Genomic DNA, 24,484 nt, shown 5'->3' on the forward strand with positions numbered 1-24,484 from the left:
ATTTGGGGACAGGTCGAAAAGCATGAAACATTCATGGACATTTAGCTAGCTACAGTAGCTTGCTGTTGAAGGCCAATTTGTCATGGGATATTATTTTACTTGTTTAACCTTTATTTAACTAGGCAAATCAGTTAAAACCTCTTACATCTAGGCGTTCCGCTAGCGGAACCCCTAGCCAACAGCCAATGGGATCGCATGACGCGAAATACAAAAACCTAAAAAATCCAATAATTTCAATTTTTCAAACATACGACTATTTTACACCATTTGAAAGATAAACCTCTACTGAATCCAACCACATTGTCCGATTTCAAAAAGGCTTTACAGCGAAAGCAAAACATTAGATTATGTTAGGACAGTACATAGACCAAAATAACCACACAGCCATTTTCCAAGCAAGCATATATGTCAATAAAACCCAAAACACAGCTAAATGAAGCACTAACCTTTGATCATCTTCATCAGATGACACTCCTAGGACATTATGTTATACAATACATGTATGTTTTGTTCAATCAAGTTCATATTTATATCCAAAAACAGCTTTCTACATTGGCGCGTGATGTTCAGAAAATGTATTCCCACCAAAAACTTCCGGTGAATTTACAAAAATACTCATCATAAACGTTGACAAAATACATAACAATTATTTTAAGAATTATAGATGCAGAACTCCTTTATGCAACCTCTGTGTCAGATTTTAAAATAGCTTTTCAGCGAAAGCAAATTTTGTAATATTTGGAGTACATAGCTCGCCATCACGGCGAGCTATTCAGACACCCGCCAAATTCGGGGCAACCTAAACTCAGAATTAGTATTAGAAATATTGTATTACCTTTGCTGATCTTCGTCAGAATGCACTCCCAGGACTGCTACTTCCACAAGAAATGTTGTTTTTGTTCGAAATAATGCATAGTTATGTCCAAATACCTCCGTTTTGTTCGTGTGTTCAGGTCACTATCCAAATACACTTTTTGAAGGCTTTAGATAGCCAATGGAAGCCTTAGAAAGTGCAACGTAACAGCACAGATACTGTAGTTTCGATAGAGAATCAAAAGAAGAACTACAATTCTCAGACTTTCCACTTCCTGCTTGGAATTTTCTCAGGTTTTTGCCTGCCATATGAGTTCTGTTATACTCAGTTCTGTTATACTTCAAACAGTTTTAGAAAGAGTGTTTTCTACCCAAATCTACTAATAATATGCATGTTCCCGTTTCTGGGCAAGAGTAGTAACCAATTTAAATTGGGTAAGTTTTTTCATCCGGCCATGAAAATACTGCCCCATATCCATATCAGGTTATGAACAAATTCTTATTTACAATGACTGCCTACCCCGGCCAAACCCGGAAAACACTGGGCCAATTGTGCGCTGCCCTATGGGACTCCCAATCATGGCCGGATGTGATGCAGCCTGGATTTGAACCAGGGACATATAAACATTGGGTCCTGTTTTTTCTGGATCTTTTTAGAATCGCGACTGATTTTGAGTCACACAAAATCATGTGTTCTCTACTAAAACAATGAATTCACAGATAAAAGGGGAAACCTAGTAAGTTTCTGGTAATCTCTCCTCTTTCAGTAGTAGTAGTCTTCTTCATTGCTTCTTACAGAGCAGGTAGGGTGGGAGGTTCCTGGTGGAGAGCCAGACGCGATCACCAGGATGGAACACAGGATCCTCGCTGCGGTGGCAATCTGCCTGCTCTTTCTGACGGCGGACGGCGTGCTAGTCTCACGTGGGCACTTTGTTGCCAATCTACATATAAACTTTAAGGTGCTTTACCCACCACCAACTGGACAGGAGTGTGGACCTCAGATAATATTTTAATCGCCCATGTGGGTATATGCTCCTTAAAACGAATGAGGAGATGTGAGAGGCGGGATTTTTTTTTATTTTTTTTTATTTCACCTTTTATTTAACCAGGTAGGCTAGTTGAGAACAAGTTCTCATTTACAACTGCAACCTGGCCAAGATAAAGCAAAGCAGTGCAACACACAACAACACAAAGTAACACAGGGACAACAAACTTTAGTGATTAGTGATTTTTGCCGTTCGTTCCAGCCATTGGCAGCAGAGAACTGGAAGGAAAGGTGGCCAAAGGAGGAATTGGCTTTGGGGTGACCAGTGAAATATACCTTCTGGAGCACGTGCTATGGGTGGGTGCTGCTATGGTGAACAGTGAGCTGAGATAAGGCGGGACTTTACCTAGCAAAGACTTATAGATGACCTGGAGCCAGTGGGTTTGGCGACGAATATGAAGAGAGGGCCAGCTAACGAGAGCATACAGGTCGCAGTGGTGGGTAGTATATGGGGCTTTGGTGACAAAACAGATGGCACTGTGATAGACTGCATCCAATTTCCAAGAGTGTTGGAGGCTATTTTGTAAATGGTATCGCCGAAGTCAAGGATCGGTAGGATAGTCAGTGTTACGAGACTATGTTTGGCAGCATGAGTGAAGGATGCTTTGTTGTGAAATAGGAAGCCGATTCTAGATTTAATTTTGGATTGGAGATGCTTAATGTGAGTCTGGAAGGAGAGTTTACAGTCTAACCAGACACCAGACACCTAGGTATTTGTAGTTGTCCACATATTCTAGGTCAGAACCGTCCAGAGTAGTGATGCTGGACAGGCAAGCAGGTGTGGGCAGCGATCGGTTGAAGAGCATGCATTTAGTTTTACTTGCATTTAAGAGCAGTTGGAGGCCACAGAAGGAGTGTTGTATGGCATTTAAGCTCGTCTGGAGGTTAGTTAACACAGTGTCCAAAGAAGGGCCAGAAGTATACAGAATGGTGTCGTCTGCGTGGAGGTGGATCAGAGAATCACCAGCAGCAAGAGCGATATCATTGATGTATACAGAGAAGAGTCGGCCCAAGATTGAACCCTGTGGCACCCCCATAGAGACTGCCAGAGGTTCGGACAACAGGCCCTCCGATTTGACACACTGAACTCTGTCTGAGAAGTAGTTGGTGAACCAGGCGAGGCAGTCATTTGAGAAACCAAGGTTGTTGAGTCTGCCGATAAGAATGTGGTGATTGACAGAGTCGAAAGCCTTGGCCAGGTCGATGAATACAGCTGCACAATATTGTCTCTTATCGATGGCGGTTATGATATCGTTTAGGACCTTGAGCGTGGCTGAGGTGCACCCATGACCAGCTTTTAAACCAGATTGCATAGCGGAGAAGGTACGGTGGGATTCGAAATGGTCGGTGATCTGTTTGTTAACTTGGCTCTCGAAGACCTTAGAAAGGCAGGGTAGGATAGATATACAGTGGGGGAAAAAAGTATTTGACCCCCTGCTGATTTTGTACGTTTGCCCACCTACAAAGAAATGATCAGTCTATAATTTTAATGGTAGGTTTATTTGAACAGTGAGAGACAGAATAACAACAAAAAATTCCAGAAAAACGCATGTCAAAAATGTTATAAAATGATTTGCATATTAATGAGGGAAATAAGTATTTGACCCCTCTGCAAAACATGACAAGGGCAAAACCCTTGTTGGCAATCACAGAGGTCAGACGTTTCTTGTAGTTGGCCACCAGGTTAACACACAACTCAGGAGGGATTTTGTCCCACTCCTCTTTGCAGATCTTAAGTCATTAAGGTTTCGAGGCTGACGTTTGGCAACTCGAACCTTCAGCTCCCTCCACAGATTTTCTATGGGATTAAGGTCTGGAGACTGGCTAGGCCACTCTAGGACCTTAATGTGCTTCTTCTTGAGCCACTCCTTTGTTGCCTTGGCCGTGTGTTTTGGGTCATTGTCATGCTGAATACCCATTCACGACCCATTTTCAACGCCCTGGCTGGATGTTCTCACCCAAGATTTGACGGTACATGGCCCCATCCATCGTCCCTTTGATGCGGTGAAGTTGTCCTATCCCCTTCGCAGAAAAACACCCCCAAAGCATAATGTTTCCACCTCCATGTTTGACGGTGGGGATGGTGTTCTTGGGGTCATAGGCAGCATTCCTCCTCCTCCAAACACGGCGAGTTGAGTTGATGCCAAAGAGCTCCATTTTGGTCTCATCTGACCACAACACTTTCACCAGTTGTTATCTGAATCATTCAGATGTTCATTGGCAAACTTCAGACGGGCATGTATATGTATTCTTGAGCAGGGGGACCTTGCGGGCGCTGCAGGATTTCAGTCCTTCACGGCGTAGTTTGTTACCAATTGTTTTCTTGGTGACTATGGTCCCAGTTGCACTGAGATCATTGACAAGATCCTCCCGTGTAGTTCTGGGCTGATTCCTCACCGTTCTCATGATCATTGCAACTCCACGAGGTGAGATCTTGCATGGAGCCCCAGGCCGAGGGATATTGACAGTTCTTTTGGGTTTCTTCCATTTGCGAATAATCGCACCAAATGTTGTCACCTTCTCACCAAGCTGCTTGGCGATGGTCTTGTAGCCCATTCCAGCCTTGTGTAGGTCTACAATATTGTCCCTGACATCCTTGGAGAGCTCTTTGGTCTTGGCCATGGTGGAGAGTTTGGAATCTGATTGATTGATTGCTTCTGTGGACAGGTGTCTTTTTTACAGGTAACAAGCTGCGGTTAGGAGCACTCCCTTTAAGAGTGTGCTCCTAATCTCAGCTCGTTACCTGTTTAAAAGACACCTGGGAGCCAGAAATCTTTCTGATTGAGAGGGGGTCAAATATTTATTTCCCTCATTAAAATGCAAATCAATTTATAACATTTTTGACATGCGTTTTTCTGGATATTTTTGTTGTTATTCTGTCTCTCACTGTTCAAATAAACCTACAATTAAAATTATAGACTGATCCTTTATCAGTGTGCAAACGTACAAAATCAGCAGGGGATCAAATACTTTTTTCCCCCAATGTAGGTCTGTAGCAGTTTGGGTCTAGAGTGTCTCCCCCTTTGAAGAGGGGGGTGACCGCGGCAGCTTTCCAATCTTTAGGGATCTCAGATGATACGAAAGAGAGGTTGAACAGGCTAGTAATAGGGGTTGCAATAATTTTGGCGGATCATTTTAGAAAGAGAGGGTCCAGATTGTCTTTCCCGGCTGATTTGTAGGGGTCCAAATTTTGCAGTTCTTTCAGAACATCAGCTATCTGGATTTGGGTGAAGGAGAAATGGGGGAGGCTTGGGAAAATTGCTGTGGGGGGTGCAGATCTGTTGGCCGGGGTAGGGGTAGCCTGGTGGAAAGCATGGCCATCCGTAGAAAAATGCTTATTGAAATTCTCAATTATCCCGGATTTATCGGTGGTGACAGTGTTTCCTAGCCTCAGTGCAGTGGGCAGCTGGGAGGAGGTGCTCTTATTCTCCATGGACATTACAGTGTCCCAGAACTTTTTGGAGTTTGTGCTACAGGATGCAAAGTTCTGTTTGAAAAGCTAGCCTTTGCTTTCCTAACTGCCTATGTATATTGGTTCCTAACTTCCCTGAAAAGTTGCAAATCGCGTGGGCTCTTCGATGCTAATGCAATACACCACAGGATGTTTTTGTGCTGGTCAAGGGTAGTCAGGTCAGGAGTGAACCATATCTGTTCCTGGTTCTACATTTTTTGAATGGGGCGTGCTTATTTAAGATGGTGAGGAAAGCACTTTTAAAGAATAACCAGGCATCCTCTACTGACGGAATGAGGTCAATATCCTTCCAGGATACCCAGGCCAGGTCGATTAGAAAGGCCTGCTCGCTTCCTGGTGGAGAGCCAGTCGCGATCACCAGGATGGAACACGGGAGCCTCACTGCGGTGGTGATTTGCCTGCTCTTGCTGACAGCGGACGGCGTGCTAGAGTCTCAAATGGGAATCGTTCCATACCTCTGCGCACCTGAATCACTCATCCACCGCAGGAGCGTCGGTCTGGCTTGGAGTCCACGGAGCGATATTCAGCCCAAGGAAGGAACCGGGCCCAATCCCCCTGCTGGTCCTAGCAGTGACTCTTCAGGAACCTCCACAGCTCCTGGTTCATCCACTCCACCTGCCCATTGGACTAAGGCCGGTACCCGGAAGTGAGGCTGACCGTGACCCCCAGCTTCTCCATGAAGGCTCTCCATACCCGTGATGTGAATTGAGGGTCACTGTCGGAGACGATGTCCTCCGGAAGGCCATAGTGCCAGAAGACCTGCTATAACATTGCCTTAGCGACCTGGAGAGTGGTAGGGAGACCAGAGAGGGGAATAAGACGACAGGATTTAGAGAATCTGTCCACAACAACCATAATAGTAGTGTAACCATCAGAAGAGGGGAGATTAGTGACGAAATCAATGGACAGATGAGACCAGGGACGTTGAGGCACGGGAAAGGGAAGGAGTCTTCATGATGGATCGTGCCGGGGAGATTTAGATTGAGTACATACTGAACGTGAGTGGACATAGTGTGCAACGTCCTGCGCCAAAGTGGGCCACCAGTATATCTCAGAAAGGGATTCAGTGGTGTGGGTGATACCTGGGTGTCCAGCGGTGAGGGATGTGTGTGCCCAGGTCAGCAACTGATCTTTGACCCCCGTGGGTGTGTAGATGCACTTCTGAGGGCAGGTGGCTGGAGCGGGTTCCTTCTCCAGAGCCTGGCGGATGTCCATATCTATGTCCCAAAACACGGGGCCAATGATACGGGAGGACCGATTGATGGGCTGGCGGACACTCACAGGTCCCTCCACCGACGTAGAACCACAGGGTGGGGGGAAAGCAGGTCCTTCGACATCCTTGTCCTCAGGCGGTAATCCTCCTCTGACCAGGAGGTGTAGGGATTATGGCATTGGAGCCAGGGGAGGCAAAGGATGACTTTGTGCACCGGTACGGAGGTGATGAGGAAGGAAAGGTTTTCCTGGGGCTTGGGTCTCACGGTGAGGGTGAGTGGAGCTGTGACGTGCATACAGTGGTTGCTCAACTAAAAGTTTTGAGATTATGCTGCAGGATTTAGAGGTAATTTGTGGTTTAGTATGGTACCCTGTGTCACTGTGTCAATGCGAGGAGGAGTTAGAGCACTGATTATGCTTACTGGAACGTGGAAGGGGGAAAAGACAGCATCCAAAGGTCAACACTGCGCTGCTCTGAGACAAGCATGGGGACTGGTCTTGATAAATCAATGAGATTTTTATTTTCACTGAATCTCCGTTTGGGTATTGGTTAGCCTACAATTAGGGTGTGGAAACGGTACAGCACCATATTTTCCTCGCGGAAACCCAGAGGGTTTCGTTTTTCTTGGAATAGAAAGACCATAATATTAATCTAATTAATTAAGCTAAATTTAAAATGAATCCCATATACTATGTTCTTACAAAAAAAGGTTTTAAATTCTCTAGTACAGCCAATATCTCTTGTACAGCCAATACAAAAGACAAATGCTTCTCAAAGATGCCCTCTGGTGGTCAACGTAGCACTAACTAGCATTAATGGCAACAATGGCTGACAATTAAATGACATCCCATAGAATTCTGCGGCAGCCTACAAGGTATGCTGCAGTATGATGCAACTTTTACAGGAAGAACCACTGTAATAGTGCCAGATCCCAATGGTCGCAGTTATGAGGTGATGTGCAGGGAGGAGGCGAGGGCCTGGTCAATAAAATCCCTCGCCGCACCGGGATCCACTAGAGCTGTACAAACAGTAGGTGAGGGACAGCCAGCCGGTGAAATGGATACTAAAAAAGGTTTGGTGGAAAGTGATGATTGATTGGGCTGTACCGGACACCGTTGAAGCTGGTGCCCCTCCTGGCCGAAATAGGGACAAACCCTAACTGTCTCCGACGGCGTCGCTCAGCCGTGGGGAGTGTGTCCAAGGTAAGATTGTCTCGGCAACCCAGCTCCGTCTGGACCTCTTCGGCAATCCTCTTCTGAATCAGATGCAGAGTGCCGGTTCATTCCACCCGCTGGATGCTGCCACTGTCCGAACGGTGAGCGCATACTCCGCCGGGGTCATCCTGCTGTAGTTGGAGTAGGCTCTCACTCCCCCCTCTGCCTTCCAGTGGATGGTCGAAGTCCCCCCTGAACAGAGCCATGAACCCAGCTCCTCCTCTGTCCCAGACGGCCGTAGTCCACTCCAGCGCCTGTCCGGTCAGCAGGGAAATAACCGTGGCAACCTTGGAATCTGTGGTGGGGGCTACCATCTGATGAGTGAAATAGAGGTAGCACTGGAGTAGAAAGCCAAGTCATTTGGAGGGAGACCCGTCATATTTGTAAGGGAGGGACAAACGGTCATTGCTGACCTGGGCAGACTGTTGGATGGGCTAGGGTGCTGACTTGTGGTAGAGAATCCTCCGCTTGTTGGACGTGACACCCCCTGGAAATGTCAAGACGTTGAAGAATGCAGAGGACCTCTTTCATAGCCGCCCCCGGTGGTGCCAGCTGATAACTGATAACAAAAGAGTGTGATATAAGGGTAAGTAATCAGAGACTCATGAAGTCCAGGTGTGACTAATGATGAGACGCAGGTGTGCGTAAAAGATGGGTTGCCAGGACCGTTGAGCGCCGGAGAGGGGGAGCAGGAGTAGATGTGACAGGAGGCTACAGGACTGAAAGTCATCGAATGCAACAATCATGTGTCTGTCACTAGCAAACACAGTCATAGGTGGTACAGGTACCTCTAAAATTCAATCAAAAGGCACCCAGGGAAATAAATATGCAAAATAAGGCTTTACATCCTACAGTGTTAAAACAACACCCAAAAAATTGTTACTGTAACGCCACAGGTGTTAATTCCCTAACACTGAGAAAGTGTAATAGCATCAGCTCTAATAAAGTGTTCACTTAAGTTGGAATTTGCAGCACCCATGGTGTTGCACTCTAGAGGTATTAGTTTATCGACACTTAGATTGTTTTTTGTTTAACACTATTTTTGTGGCTTACATACAGTACACACCAAAGAAGTGTTAAACGTGACAGTGTGGGTGTTCAAATTCTGATCTCAAATGTGCTTTGCAGACTGTAGAGATTATGACCATGTGAATATTAGGGTCCCTTTCTTGCCCTTGGCCATCCCCCCAAAAATGTATTTAGGCATTATGACACTGCATCTCATCTGTCAATATAGAGCAGCGAGAGAGAGTGAGAGGTGTGTGTTGCTAACCTGTCTTCTCAAGTTTCTATGTTCACAGGCCTGCTTGTCTCATAGGTCATGTAATGGTCTAGTTTATTTATTTTTACCTCACTTAGAATAATAGTAGAATACGTGTAGCCCCCATGTACGTAAGTGGAGAGATCTGAACCTTTTTCTCACAGGTTGTAGTGCGCTCACCCCATAACCACAGGGTTGTTGGTTCAAGCCCCACTCTTGTTCTTCCCCCTTGATCGCTACAATAGCACTGACTCCACTGTGTTGTGTGTTCTTTTGTGTTTCAGAACTCTATGAAGGTGATGCTCAAGTGCTTGTGGAAGAACTGTGAAAAGGTCCTCAGCACCTCTTCAGGGATCCAGAGACACATCCGCACCGTCCACCTGGGGTAAGGCACCAATCAACTAATCATAGAGCACGATATAGGTCAACTGCTATAGGTATCCAATCACAATAGTTGAATTGGTAATTGTTGTAACCAATCACTGCATACAGGTCTCCTGGGGACCAATAAGAGAGCAGATATAATACAGTTCACCTTACTCTATTTACTGAAGTATTGTCAAAATATCTACTAAGGAGGTAGTATTTTAGAGTATGTGCTACATTGGTAGCTCTGCCTCTCCATGGGCTCTGTGTTTATTATGACTTCTTTATGTCATTAGGTTTGTTAGTCTAGTATCCTCTTACAAAGTACCATAAAGGGATGCAGGGTGGATGGTGGAAGCATATCAACACACCAGGAGGTTTTGCTGGGGTGTTTTTATAGCCTCCTGTTGCTATCCTGCACTCTCTGTCAGTCAGTGAGGGCTATGACCAATGAAGTCCATAAACTCAGTGGCTTTGGCTCAGAGGCCCTGGGTATCACTGCCATCTGCTGGTTAGAGAGAATACAGCATCAGAACAGCTCCTCATTATGATGTGTTATAATGCCTTATTAACATGTTCATAACACTTTACTGCTGTAGAGTATTATGAAGTGGTATAATCACTGAATCTTTAGGGTGCTATGAATGTTATTATAAGCCTTCATTAGGGAAAGGGAGGGAGCCGCCAACAAGGAGATAGTGAGGTGCTGGACATAGGAGGTAGACTCAATGCTGCAGGACTGTTTTTAGAATACTGATTGGAATATGTTCAAAGATTCATCCACCCAGGATTCATCGATCAACATTGAGGAATATATCGTAACACTATGAACTATTATTATTAATAACACTATTGTTACCTGTTGCTCCATCCACGACCGTAAGTGTAGTGAAGATAGCCCAGTACATCACTGGGACCGTGCTCCCACCGAACCAGGACATCTACTCAAAACAGTGCCTGATGAAGGCTTGCAGCATCATCAAGACCCCACACACCCCAATCAATCAATCAAATGTATTTATAAAGCCCTTTTTACATCAGCCGATGTCACAAGGTGCTATACAGAAACCCAGCCTAAAACCCCAAACAGCAGACAATGCAGATGTAGAAGCACGGTGGCTAGGAAAAACTCCCTAGAAAGGCAGGAACCTAGGAAGAAACCTAGAGAGGAAACAGGCTCTGAGGGGTGGCCAGTCCTCTTCTGGCTGTGCCGGGTTGAGATTATAACCGTACATGGCAAAGATTTGAAATATCATAGATGACCAGCAGGGTCAAATAATAATCATCACAGTGGTTGAGGAGGGTGCAATAGGTCAGCACCTCAGGAGTAAATGTCAATTGGCTTTTCATAGCTGAGCATTCAGAGTTAGAGATAGCAGGTGCGGTAGAGAGAGAGTTGAAAACAGCAGAGGTCCGGGACAAGGTAGCACATCCAGTGAACAGGTCAGGGTTCCATAGCTGAAGGCAGAACAGTTGAAACAGCACGACCCAGTGGACAGAGTCATCAGGGCAGGTAGTCCTGAGGCAGGGTTCCAGGGCTCAGGTCCTTCGGGAGGGAGAGGGAGAGAATTAAAGGGAGCATACTTAAATTCACACAGGTAAGACAGGAGAAATACTCCAGTTATAACAGACTGATCCTAGCTCCCCCGACACATAAACTATTGCAGCATAAATACTGGAGGCTGAGACAGGAGGGGTCGGGAGACACCGTGGCCCTGTCCGCCGATACCCCCGGACAGGGCCAAACAGGCAGGATATAACCCCACGCACTTTGCCATAGCACAGCCCTCACACCAATAGAGGCATATCTTCAACCACCAATTTACTACCCTGAAACAAAGCTGAGTATAGCCCACGAAGATCTCCCCCACTGCACAACCCAAGGGGAGGGTGCCAACCCGGACAAGAAGATCACGTCAGTGACTCAACCCACTCAAGTGACACACCCCTCCTAGGGACAGCATGGAAGAGCACCAGTAAACCAGTGACTCAACCCCCGTAATAGGGTTAGAGGCAGAGAATCCCAGGGGAGAGAGGGGAACCGGCCAGGCAGAGACAGCAAGGGCGGTTCGTCACTCCAGTGCCTTTCCGTTCACCTTCACACCCCTGGGCCAAACTACACTCAATCATAGGATCTACTGAAGAGATGAGTCTTCAATATAGACTTAAAGGTCGAGACCGAGTCTGCGTCTCCCACATGGATAGGCAGACCATTCCATAAAAATGGAGCTCTATTGGATAAAGCCCTGCCTCCAGCTCTCTGCTTAGAAATTCAAAGGACAGTAAGGAGGCCTGCGTCTTGTGACCATACCGTACGTGTAGGTATGTACGGAAGGACCAAATCGGAAAGATAGGTAGGAGCAAGCCCAGGTAATGCTTTGTAGGTTAGCAGTAAAACCTTGAAATCAGCCCTAGCCTTAACAGGAAGCCAGTGTAGAGAGGCTAGCACTGGAGTAATATGATCACATTTTTTGGTTCTAGTCAAGATTCTAGCAGCCGTGTTTAGCACTAACTGAAGTTTATTTAGTGCTTTATCTGGGTAGCCGGAAAGTAGAGCATTGCAGTAGGCTAATCTAGAAGTGACATGGATTAACTTTTCTGCATCATTTTTGGACAGAAAGTTTTATATATTTGCAATGTTACGTAAATGGAAAAAAGCAGTCCTTGAAATAGTCTTGATATGTTCATCAAAAGAGAAATCAGGGTTCGGAGTAACGCCGAGGTCCTTCACAGTTTTATTTGAGACGACTGTACAACCATCAAGATTAATTGTCAAATCCAACAGAAGATCTCTTTGTTTCTTAGGACCTAGAACTAGCATCTCTGTTTTGTCCGAGTTTAAAAGTGGAACATTTGCAGCCATCCACTTTCTTATGTCTGAAACACAGGCTTCCAGGGAGGGCAATTTTGGGGCTTCACCATGTTTCATTGAAATGTACTGCTGTGTATCGTCCGCATAGCAGTGAAAGTTAACATTATGTTTCCGAATGACATCACCAAGAGGTAAAATATATAGTGAAAACAATAGTGGTCCTAAAATGGAACCTTGAGGTACACCGAAACTTACAATTGATTTGTCAGAGGACAAACCATCCACAGAGACAAGCTGATATCTTTCCGACAGATAAGACCTAAACCAGGCCAGAACTTGTCCATGTAGACACATTTGGGTTTCCAATCTCTCCAAAAGAATGTGTTGATTGATGGTGTCAAAAGCAGCACTAAGGTCTAGGAGCATGAGGACAGATGCCGAGCCTTGGTCTGACACCATTAAAAGGTAATTTTCTCAGTGCCACAAGCTGTTTACTAACTTACGGTCGGGCAGATGGTATCGGAGCATCAGGTCTGATACCAACAGGCTCAGAGACAGTTTCTATCTACAAGCCATTAGACTGCTGAACACTTCAACTGGACTGACCACCTACTCTGATTCTCCGCACCTAAGCACACAAGCACTCACTCACGCACACACCCACAGACATATATAGTACCAGTCAAAGGTTTCAACACACCTACTCATTCAAGGGTTTTTTCTTTATTTTTACTATTTTCTACATTGTAGAATAATAGTGAAGACATCAAAACAATGAAATAACACGTATGGAATCATGTAGTAACCAAAATGTTAAACAAATCAAAATATATTTTATATTTGAGATTCTTCAAAGTAGCCACCCTTTGCCTTGATGACAGCTTTGCACACTCTTGGCATTCTCTCAACCAGCTTCATGAGGTAGTCACCTGGAATACATTTCAATTAACAGGTGTGCCTTGTCAAAGTTAATTTGTGGAATTTCGTTCCTTCTTAATGCGTTTGAGCCAATCAGTTGTGTTGCGAGAAGGTAAGGGTGGTATACAGAAGATAGCCCTATTTGGTAAAAGACCAAGTCCATATTATGGCAAGAACAGCTCAAATAAGCAAAGAGAAACGACAGTTCATCATTACTTTAAGACATGAAGGTCAGTCAATCTGGAAAATGTTAAGAACTTTGAAAGTTTCTTCAAGTGCAGTCGCAAAAACCATCAAGAGCTATGATGAAACTAGTTTCTCATGAGGATTGCCACAGGAAAAGTAGACCCAGAGTTACATCTACTGCAGAGGATCATTTCAAGTAATAGACACATCTCAACATCAACTGTTCAGAGGAGACTGCATGAATCAGGCCTTCATGGTCGAATTGCTGCAAAGAAACAACTTCTAAAGGACACCAGCAAGAAGAAGAGACTTGCTTGGGCCAAGAAACATGAGGAATAGACATTAGACAGGTGGAAATCTGTCCTTTTGGTCTGATGAGTCCAAATGTGAGATTTTTGGTTCCAACCACCATGTCTTTGTGAGACGCAGAGTAGGTGAACGGATGATCTCCGCATATGTGGTTCCCACCGTGAAGCATGGAGGAGGAGGTGTGATGGTGTGGGGGTTTGCTGGTGACACTGTCCGTGATTTATTTAGAATTCAAGGCACACTTAACCTGCATGCTTACCACAGCATTCTGCAGCGATACACCATCCCATCTGGTTTGCGCTTAGTGGGACTATCATTTGTTTTTCAACAGGACAATGACCCAACACACCTCCAGGCTGTGTAAGGGCTATTTGACCAGGAATGAGCGGGATGGAGTGCTGCATCAGATGACCTGGCCTTTCCAATCACCTGATCTCAACCCAATTGAGATGGTTTGGGATGAGTTGGACCGCAGAGTGAAGGAAAAGCAGCCAACAAGTGCTCAGCATATGTGGGAACTCCTTCAAGACTGTTGGGAAATAATTCCAGGTGAAGCTGGTTGATAGAATGCCAGGAATGTGCAAAGCTGTCATCAAAATATTTTTTTATTTGTTTAACACTTTTTTTGGTTACGACATGATACCATATGTGTTATTTCATAGTTTTGATTCCTTCACTATTATTCTACAATGTAGAAAATAGTATAAAATAAAGAAAAACCCTTGAATGAGTAGGTGTGTTGAAACTTTTGACTGGTACTGTACATTCATGCTACACACACACACACACACACACACACACATTACAACTGCTGCTTCCAGACTCGTATTATGATTTCTAAATAATGCACAATTCAAACACCCCTCAAATACTCCCTTCCCCAAAACACGTGGAAATAATCGACTATAAATTGTGCCTTTCTCTATTATACTTATGCTAAAATGTTTATTCTATTCTACTGAGCCAATTTCTTTATTTTCATATTATTATATTATTTCTTATTGATTTTGCATTATGGAGAAGGAACCTGCAAGTAAGCATTTCGTTGGACGGTGTATACCATGTGTATCCCGTACGTACGGCTGAATCTTAGAAGCTGCTTCACGTATGTCACCCTCCTACGGTGCAGGCGGAACTGTGACTCGGACTACAGTGACGGGGAGGAGGACTTCTACTACTCAGAGATCGAGGTCAACATGGACAGCCTATCAGAGGGCTTGTCCAGCCTCACGCCCACCTCCCCCACCACTACCGGCCCTCCCCCCATCTTCCCCCCTTTCTCCCACGCCGCCTTTGTTCCCCGCTCTGAGCCCGCCCACATCGTCATGAGGGGACCGCAGGGTCATGCCCCCAGTCTGCTCAGCCAATCAGCTCCCTCCACGCTCTGCCATATCCGTACTGACCACGCCTACCAGGTAAGAACAGTCAGGCACACACGTGCACCCACATCCACCTTATTCTCCAATGGCTATGGTGCTCTCTGTTGCTATAGAGACTCCAGTAGTTTCCTGTACTGTAGCTGTCCTCTACTGCATGACAGATAATGTTTTGGTTCCCCTGGTCTGTGTGTGTTTAGTTCATTATGTCCATGAAACTGAGTTGAACACAGGCTTAAAGCTGCACATGACATGACACGTCAGATCAATAGATTTCTTTAGGTGAGGCCTTCTCTATTTTACTCCATTTTCCATAGTATCTATCTCCCTTTTCTTTCAGTATCATTCTTTGTCGCTCAACCTCCCTCTACCTCCACTCGTTCACTTCTTCTCTAATCATCTCTCCTCACCTCCCTCTCTCATCTCTCCTCACCACCCTCTCTCTCTCTCTCCCCTCACCTCCCTCTACCTCCACTCGTTCACTTCTTCTCTAATCATCTCTCCTCACCTCCCTCTCTCATCTCTCCTCACCGCCCTCTCTCATCTCTCATCTCCCCTCACGTCCCTCTACCTCTACTCATTCACTTCTTCTCTAATCATCTCTCCTCACCTCCCTCTCTCATCTCTCCTCACCTCCCTCTCTCATCTCTCCTCACCTCCCTCTCTCATCTCCCCTCACCTCCCTCTACCTCTACTCATTCACTTCTTCTCTAATCATCTCTCCTCACCTCCCTCTCTCATCTCTCCTCACCACCCTCTCTCTCTCCCCTCACCTCCCTCTACCTCCACTCATTCACTTCTTCTCTAATCATCTCTCCTCACCTCCCTCTCTCATCTCTCCTCACCGCCCTCTCTCATCTCTCATCTCCCCTCACGTCCCTCTACCTCTACTCATTCACTTCTTCTCTAATCATCTCTCCTCACCTCCCTCTCTCATCTCTCCTCACCACCCTCTCTCTCCCCTCACCTCCCTCTACCTCCACTCGTTCACTTCTTCTCTAATCATCCCCCCTCACCTCCCCCTCTCTCTCTCCCCTCACCTCCCTCTACCTCCACTCGTTCACTTCTTCTCTAATCATCCCTCCTCACCTCCCTCTCTCATCTCGCCCTCCCTCTCTCTCTCTCCTCTTTCTCTCTCTCTCCCTTCTCATCTCTGTCTCTCACCGTGGTGCGGTACTGTGTTTTCCAGGCCACTGCTCCTGTGAGTATTCCTGTGTGTTCGGAGCAGGCTGATGGGAATGAAGGGATTGGGAATAGGGATGGGATCAGTGTGTCCTGGCAGTCCCCTCCTGTCATTTTTAAAGGCTTAACGGTGAGCAGGCTGCTTTCTCTCCCTCTCTTTCTGCATCCTCATATCTCTCTCTTTTATCACTACCCCATCTCTCATCTCTCTACTCCCTACCTCCTACCACCCCCAACTAACCTCTTTTTCAATTTCTCTTTTCCCCTTTCATTCTAGCCCATCTCTCTCCTCCTTCTACTCTACCTGCCTCTACCTCCCGGCCCTGGAGTGTTGTCTACTATGTAGACATATTGTCTTTAGTGCTGAACTAGAATCAGTTCAGCCCTAACATAGCCAGAATGAAGAATAACACGGTCTGGGAGGTGACACTGATCTAGAGCCGTAATTACATAGACTTCTTTCTGGTCATGTCACATGGTCAGGAAAATCTCAGCGCATTAGGTGTAACCCTTAATGATGGACTGCCATGCTATGATTGGTTGGTGTTGAATGCCCTTTGACCTGTGGTTACCCCTGCAGGGGCCGTTGACTCACATCCGCACGGTGAGCTTCGGGGAGAAGAGACAGCCTGCCCCTCACACACACACCACCATCTGCAAGACACCCCCCTTTACAGCCCCCCTGCCCAAACCAGCACCAGGAACCAGGTACACAGTATGTGTGTTGACCCTTGCTGTGTGAGTGTGTTTATCAACTTCATGGTATTGTAGTGTAAAGTCTAACTGTGTGCCATCTTATTGGTTGCCAAGGAAACCCCGTGGAGAGGCCAAAAAGTGCCGGAAAGTGTATGGCATGGAGAAGAGGGACATGTGGTGCACAGCCTGCCGCTGGAAAAAAGCCTGTCAGCGATTCACTGACTGAACCCCAGTACATCACTGGGATGGACTCTTCCTCTGCCAGCGCTTCAATGAGGTGTCATCTTCCACTGAGGAGATGTGGGGGTTTCTCCGTGATGAAGCCCCTCAGAGCACGCACTGCTTCCTCCTGACCAGCAGGGGTCTCTATGCTCGCTTCTCCTAGTCCTCAGACAGCTGAACTCACTAACTGATGAAAAAGGCAAAAAAGAAAAATGATTTTGGATTTGGAAGAATTGTTTTTCTTTCTAATGATGAGACTTTTTAGGTAATCAAAAAAAGAAAAATATTATTCAAAACCTTTTCGATTTGTTTTGTATTTTCTAATTTTGTCTGCCTTCACTGTAGGGGAGTGGTTGAAGATTTCAGATAAGCTTTTTGGTATTATGTACTCTCAACTTATTGTTTTTTACTGGTCCGAGTATCACGGAAGCTACTGTGCTTGAGTTTATAAGATCCTGATACCGCTCTCTTGTCAGCATCTTTCAATGCATCTCTGTTAATGTTTTATAACTAAAATCAGATTAACTTCGGGGCTTTTATTCGAATGGATCGTTTTCGATTTTCAACTGTCACTCTTTTGAAATGGGCAGTAAGTCTACCAAAGGAAAAACAAATCAGAATATCTATCCATTCGCTCAGAATTTAGATGCTGCTTATTGAGACGCTCGTCATGTCCAAGTGTTATGGAATAACACATCTCATGCTCTTATGGGAATTCAACTCAGAAACTCTAATCACTTTGTTTGGGAAGTAAATCATCCATAGCTACTCATCATAAGATTCTTGCTTTTTGCATAGATATGAAACACACCCTCTTCCATCTGGTTGCACCAAATGTTACGTTTTGAATCTTTAAATTGTTCAATTTACATGTAAAGATATCTATTTCCCTTTCTTCCTTTCTATACCTCTGATATACATCGTTCAGAAACAACACATCTTTCAACAGATCACTGTAAACTTTGTAACTAGAGTGTTTCTTCTCATTTCTTACATGTATTTTCAGCGATCAGTTGCCAAGGCAACTAGTAGTTGCAAAGTGTAATCACCAGGGTTTGGAAAGTATTGTCTTGCTTTGATTAATCAGCTCTGTTGTTGATAACAGTTATCAGCAACAACATTAAGCTCTGCTGTAGCACTGCTGGCTACTCGGAGTTCTAGAGCTCATTTTCTGGGTATCATCATAGACAAAGAATACAATCTCATTCTAGTTCTCTAGTCAGTCCTACTCAACCCTCACTCCCAGTTACAGCTCTTAACTGGTATCTAATGGCGTTGAAATCAACATTATTTGCTTCCCATGAATTGTACCTGGATTCCTGATCAGACATGAGAGCAGACATAGATGTATATTTTTAAACAGATGTATTTTTCTACTCTAGCTAATGTTTTGATTGTTGCCAGCTCTTTGAATGTAGTCTCTGCAGGCTCTCTCTCTTTCTGCTCCCAACACTGACTACTAGCCATTACACAAGTTACATCAGCAGGATGCACACACAAACAGGACTCTAAATTAACGGGTGCTCCCAATTTATAAAAAGTTAGGAGCACCACATAAAAAGTTAGGAGCACCAGATGATATATATTGTTTAACTGATTGAGATGCAGCCTATATTGGGCCTATATTAATTCTAGCTACTTTTGAAGCATATGCTGTGCCCCAGAAATTAACACTGTTTAGATAGTTTATAATAAAAGCTCAAATGTTGATACAAATATCTGTCATTGAAATGACGTGGAATGTTAGGTTTCTACATTGTGTAAAATCACTATTTTCCTATTGAGATGCATTACATTGAACATTGTACACTGTCTCTAAGCACGTCAGGTTTGTGATGAGGACATGCAAGAAATCTGACAATCATTCAGTGCTACGATCATTGATGTCCTGAAGAAGCTATCCCTTTTCCTTTCTGTGCCCCTAAATGTTTGGATATACTGGTAAAGTTACCAGGTTGTTAGCTAACTAGCCAATGAGGTAACGTGACTGAACAAAATGTAAACAAATGGTCAAGGGCCCGCGAGTAGTTTTAGAATGGCACACGAGGTGGTTTATTAACGTAAATGGCGGTCCTGTCGATAGGCTATAGAAAGAAGAAAAAAAAACTGTGCTGGTAATATGGGCCAGATCTTTTTAACTGGGGTAGAACAAGCTATTTTCGCTGTAGTAATGGTTCAACCACGACGCTAACGAATAATGCTCTCCCTTTTTTTCTCTAGGGGACTCGGAATCAACAGTACTGCGAAGCCGGATCATTACAACAATTATTATTCAGGATATTTTTTTATAGGAGCACAGTACACCCCCCCCCCAAAAAAATCCAGGTCGCACAGCAAAATGTTTATGGGCGCACTTTAGAGCCCTACGCACACTCACGCACGTGCACATCCTGAAGTGCCACCTGGCCTCTTACCTCAGCTCACCTTGAACTTGTTTCGCTGACCACGGCCACAGTCAGTGGCAGTGTTGGATAGCATCAAACTACTGCAGGCAACTGCCTGCGACTGACTGATCTACATATCACCTTCCATCATAAATAACGACTCATTATTATTTGTAGATCAGTCAGTCACAATTTACCCATGATATATTGCGTCTTTTATCCTATCGAACACAGCCTATGACTTTCCAGTCTTTGGCTGTTTTACACGTCTGTTGTCATGTTAACACATGCGCTCTCAGCTGTCACACATTCTAATTGACATGACGTCGGTAGAAGGCCATTCTAAGACGGCTGGCCGTGACTGTTATGTCTTGCTGTTTTTTGGGTACAACAAACAAACAATTTAACCAACTGGATTGTTTTTAGGGCTCTATTCATCCATATCACTGAATCGTTATAGATTGCGTAATGGTAATTTCCGATTGAGCCGACATATGCAGCGTTTCAGTGAATGCAATCTCTGTTAACAGGGAATGTTGCCTTTAAATTTTAATTACACTGTCACGCTGAACTTTCCGGATACGTATTTAATAGAGCCCCGTACATGCCATGTCAGTCTTTTCCTTGATAACCATTACCAACAAATAGGGTCATGCTTGTTGGCTAGTAACCTTGCTGTCAGGCATTCTGTCAGAGAGAGAAGCTGTGTCTTACAGAACCTCACTGGTCAGAGTGGAGAGTAGGCTGGTAATTAATGGTCAGAAACTTCACTAAGTGCCAATGAAAGTAACATTACGAGGAAAAATGATGTACCTAAAGAAATTGCACTAACTTGCACTGTACAAAGACATGTTTTTATACATGGAGATTTTATATACACAGATTTTGAAGTGAAATTTAATTTGAGGCTGTTTTATTTTGGGTCGTCACTGATGGTGTTAAAATGGGGTTTCAGGGATGGGGCTTGGGTTCCTCCATAAGAACGTTCTGAACCTGTATGTCTAGTTCTCTCTCAGTGTGTGGTGTACACAGCCCAATGGGGCCCACAATGTTGTCTGGAATAGTGTGGTACTGGATACAGTCTTAGAAAAAAAAGGCTTCCAAAAGGGTTATTCGACTGTCCCCATAGGGGAACCCTGTTGGGTTCCAGGTAGAAAACTTTTTGTTTTCTAGTAGAACCCTTTTGAGTTCCATGTAGTCTCTGTGGAAAGGGTTCTACATGGAACCCAAAATGGTTTTACCTGGAACCAAAAGGGTTCTACATGGAACCAATAAGGGTTCTTCAAAGGATTCTCCTATGGGACGAAGAACCATTTGGTTCTAGATAGCACCTTTTCTTTTAAGAGTGTAGTACAGCACGGTAATTTGTGAGTAAGGGTTTCCCCACAATCTGTTTATTGTGTATAGGCACCAAGATGACCCCTGAAGTCACATCTCAGGCAGTCTGCCCAAACGTGGTAATATTTTGCTGGTCCAGCATGATCAATAGTTGCTTGTTGTCATCTTCAGAACAGATCAATCATGGTGTTTCAATGACATGGGGTTTCCTACACAGCCTACTCATACACTGCTTTCAAAAACATTTTGTTTAGTCTTCCTTTATATAAATGGCAAGTGGCTTTTTCACATTTTATTGAGATGAGAGAGAAGAGGTTTTATTTCCGGACTGACTCCTATTTTGGACTCCTGTCTGATTCTGATTTGATTTGAAGTGAGCACTTAAACACACTCACTCAGCTCTCTCTCAATCCATTCCCCCATTCAAAGCACCTGACACTTCTCCACCAATCGACTGGCAGCAGATTGACCAGTCATACTTTTGATTTGCATCAGACCAATCAAGTCCATTGTTCTCAATTTCAGTCACATCCCTATCCCTGCTACAAACCTGCATATATTTTTTTATTGCACTAAATTGGCCTTATGGGTCTCTGGCCAGGGCTAATGCAAAGGGAACACTATTTAACTGTTACCTGCCAGCAGCATACCACCCTGCATCCCACTGCTGGCTTTCCTCTGAAGCTAAGCAGGGTTGGTCCTGGATGGGAGACCAGATGCTTCTGGAAGTGGTGTTGGAGGGCCAGTAGGAAGCACTCTTTCCTCTGGTGTAAAAAAATATATATTTATCCCAGGGCAGTGATTGGGGACATTGCCCTGTGTAGGGTGCTGTCTTTCGGATGAGATGTTAAACGGGTATCCTGACTCTCTGTGGTCACTAAAGATCCCATGTCACTTATCATAAGAGTAGTGGTGTTAACTCTGGTGTCCTGGCTAAATTCCCCATCTGGCCCTTATACCATCATGGCCACCTAATCATCCCCAGCTTCCAGTTGGCTCATTCATCCCCCTGTAACTATTCCCCAGGTTGTTGCTGTAAATGAGAATGTTTTTAGGAGACCTGAGGCTTTGGAAGGTTTTGTTTTGGTGTGTTTGGAGAACTGGGGCTTTATTATAGGTGTTGAAAGAGGAAGTGGGTCAAGCAGTGACGATTATTAGATATGGATTTGTAGTTTCAGGGCTTTCCTGTACATATGCAACGTAAAGAGAACCGTGATGCTATTTTCATGCTGTTGTTTTTCTGTTATACAAAAAGGAAACTTTCTAAGGTACAATTGCTCAGAATATTTTTTTCTTCATATTTTTTAAAGGGCAATTGAGAAGCTATAGTGAATATAACATGTACGTACTTGTATATTGCAGTTTAGGGGAAAAGGGGAGAAAAAACTTTGATGAATTTTAAACCTACAAAAAGAAAAGCTTGTTTTCTTTCTTGTTGTAATGCTGGCTAGTTTCTACTGCCTGTAGAGAACTGTTAGTGCACTCTGACTTCAGTATCGAAAAACATTTAACATACACACTAACAGTTGACCTATCACTTGTGTATCATATCTATACCACAACCATGCAGTATTGCTTCACCTTCTTACATTGTGCAATGATATGCTTTAATTGGAACAAGAACTAACTTGACCTTTTGATTACCTTTCTTTGAGCCACCTGTGTGTGATCTATTATGAATGCATTTATTGGCATGTAGGCGTTTATTTAGGCAGTAATAATGAGTCCTTGGCTTTATGAATGCTTATAGTGGTCCATATACTGCACTCTTCCCACTTAGTGTAATGCATATAATGAATATGTTTATGAAGGTGTAATGCATTTGTTAAGGTGGTCATAAGGAACCATGAGCTGTTGTGAATGCTTATGACAAGTCTTATAATACACTATGGAGTGATCGACTGTGCTATAAATGCAGTCATAATGATTTGAACACGATTCATAAAATCTGCTACCTACCTTTTCTGTCTCCCTTCCTGCCAAATATGGATTTATCGGAATACATGTTGTTGTTATTATCTTTTGTGGTAATTTTGTATGTAATGAGGAAGTGTGTTACCCAGAGAAATAGAATTCTAGTTCCATGGTTTTACCTTTGGCGATTCTGTTTCCATTCCAACAGGCCGCTTGCCTTGGTGTCTGTCTGTTCCGTACCTGTACATTTCCCTGTCATAACTTCAGTGACTTCCTCTCTATCTCCTACTCTATTTCTCTCCATTAAATTGTATATTTTTTCCTGTCTCTTTCTCTTTCAAAATGTACTGTAGTCCCAAGTCATTACCCAGTATATTAAGCTAACCAAGCCCTTGAAATATGTTCTGTGATTCTATTCTTTGTTTGCTTTTTGAATGTCGATGTTGTTGAGTCCAGCCCAACAGCTCAGCAGCAGCAAAGCCAATGGATCTCCATCAAAATGTAATTCATCGTCATCGCCATGGCAGCTCCGCTCAACTCTGTGCTTCTTCTTCTATCGTACTCGTAAACGACACGCCTATTTGATCTGTTTGTCTTTCTGTCACCGTTTCACCTGTCTTTGATCTGTTTGTCTTTCTGTCACCGTTTTACCTGTCTTTGATCTGTTTGTCTTTCTGTCACCGTTTTACCTGTCTTTGATCCGTTTGTCTTTCTGTCACCGTTTTACCTGTCTTTGATCTGTTTGTCTTTCTGTCACCGTTTCACCTGTCTTTGATCTGTTTGTCTTTCTGTCACCGTTTTACCTGTCTTTGATCTGTTTGTCTTTCTGTCACCGTTTTACCTGTCTTTGATCTGTTTGTCTTTCTGTCACCGTTTCACCTGTCTTTGATCTGTTTGTCTTTCTGTCACCGTTTTACCTGTCTTTGATCTGTTTGTCTTTCTGTCACCGTTTTACCTGTCTATGATCCGTTTGTCTTTCTGTCACCGTTTCACCTGTCTTTGATCTGTTTGTCTTTCTGTCACCGTTTTACCTGTCTTTGATCTGTTTGTCTTTCTGTCACCGTTTTACCTGTCTTTGATCTGTTTGTCTTTCTGTCACCGTTTTACCTGTCTTTGATCTGTTTGTCTTTCTGTCACCGTTTTACCTGTCTTTGATCTGTTTGTCTTTCTGTCACCGTTTTACCTGTCTTTGATCTGTTTGTCTTTCTGTCACCGTTTTACCTGTCTTTGATCTGTTTGTCTTTCTGTCACCGTTTTACCTGTCTTTGATCCGTTTGTCTTTCTGTCACTGTTTTACCTGTCTTTGATCTGTTTGTCTTTCTGTCACCGTTTTACCTGTCTTTGATCTGTTTGTCTTTCTGTCACCGTTTTACCTGTCTTTGATCTGTTTGTCTTTCTGTCACCGTTTTACCTGTCTTTGATCTGTTTGTCTTTCTGTCACCGTTTTACCTGTCTTTGATCTGTTTGTCTTTCTTTTTATTTTTTAACTGTCTAAATGTTTTTCTCCTGCTGTGCCATGTCTTTACTGAGCCTTATTGTTGGCTGGAGTGAAACTGACCTTATTTTTGTTTCTTTATTATCTTGTTCATGTTGATTGATTGATTGATTGATTGATTGATTGATGTTCTCTCATTATGTGTGGTGCAGAAGAGTGATTTGTTTTATTGCTCATGTCTGTCTGTGACATGTTCTCGAGTGGATGGATGACTTGATGTCATGAAGATGATGTTGAAAATAAGGCAGGTGATGTAAATGTGAGAGAG

The 24,484-nt window shown here is 44.1% G+C and overlaps 1 protein-coding gene and 1 long non-coding RNA gene across 4 annotated transcripts in view; one reads left to right on the plus strand and one right to left on the minus strand.

The window, feature by feature from the left end:
• LOC115169382 (zinc finger protein 704) overlaps nucleotides 1-19,396 on the plus strand; it is a 103,188-nt gene extending 83,792 nt beyond the window's left edge. For 2 of the 3 annotated variants that reach the window (XM_029724950.1, XM_029724949.1), the window contains exons 5-9: nucleotides 9,303-9,403; nucleotides 14,739-15,024; nucleotides 16,175-16,297; nucleotides 16,748-16,875; nucleotides 16,978-19,396. In XM_029724950.1, coding sequence (XP_029580810.1) covers nucleotides 9,303-9,403; nucleotides 14,739-15,024; nucleotides 16,175-16,297; nucleotides 16,748-16,875; nucleotides 16,978-17,089 — 750 coding nt within the window. In that variant the 3' untranslated portion in view covers nucleotides 17,090-19,396. The remainder of the gene's footprint in view (nucleotides 1-9,302; nucleotides 9,404-14,738; nucleotides 15,025-16,174; nucleotides 16,298-16,747; nucleotides 16,876-16,977) is intronic. The other variant, XM_029724951.1, reaches the window with a different exon arrangement.
• A 3,640-nt stretch (nucleotides 19,397-23,036) lies between these two features.
• LOC115169383 (uncharacterized) lies at nucleotides 23,037-23,688 on the minus strand. Its single transcript, XR_003870857.1, has 2 exons — nucleotides 23,373-23,688; nucleotides 23,037-23,334 (listed from the first exon to the last, which is right to left on the minus strand). It is a non-coding gene; the product is annotated as an uncharacterized LOC115169383 (long non-coding RNA).
• Between the last annotated feature and the right edge of the window lie 796 nt (nucleotides 23,689-24,484).

Source organism: Salmo trutta, chromosome 31 (genome assembly GCF_901001165.1).
Source record: "Salmo trutta chromosome 31, fSalTru1.1, whole genome shotgun sequence".
Taxonomy (NCBI): Eukaryota; Metazoa; Chordata; class Actinopteri; order Salmoniformes; family Salmonidae; genus Salmo; species Salmo trutta.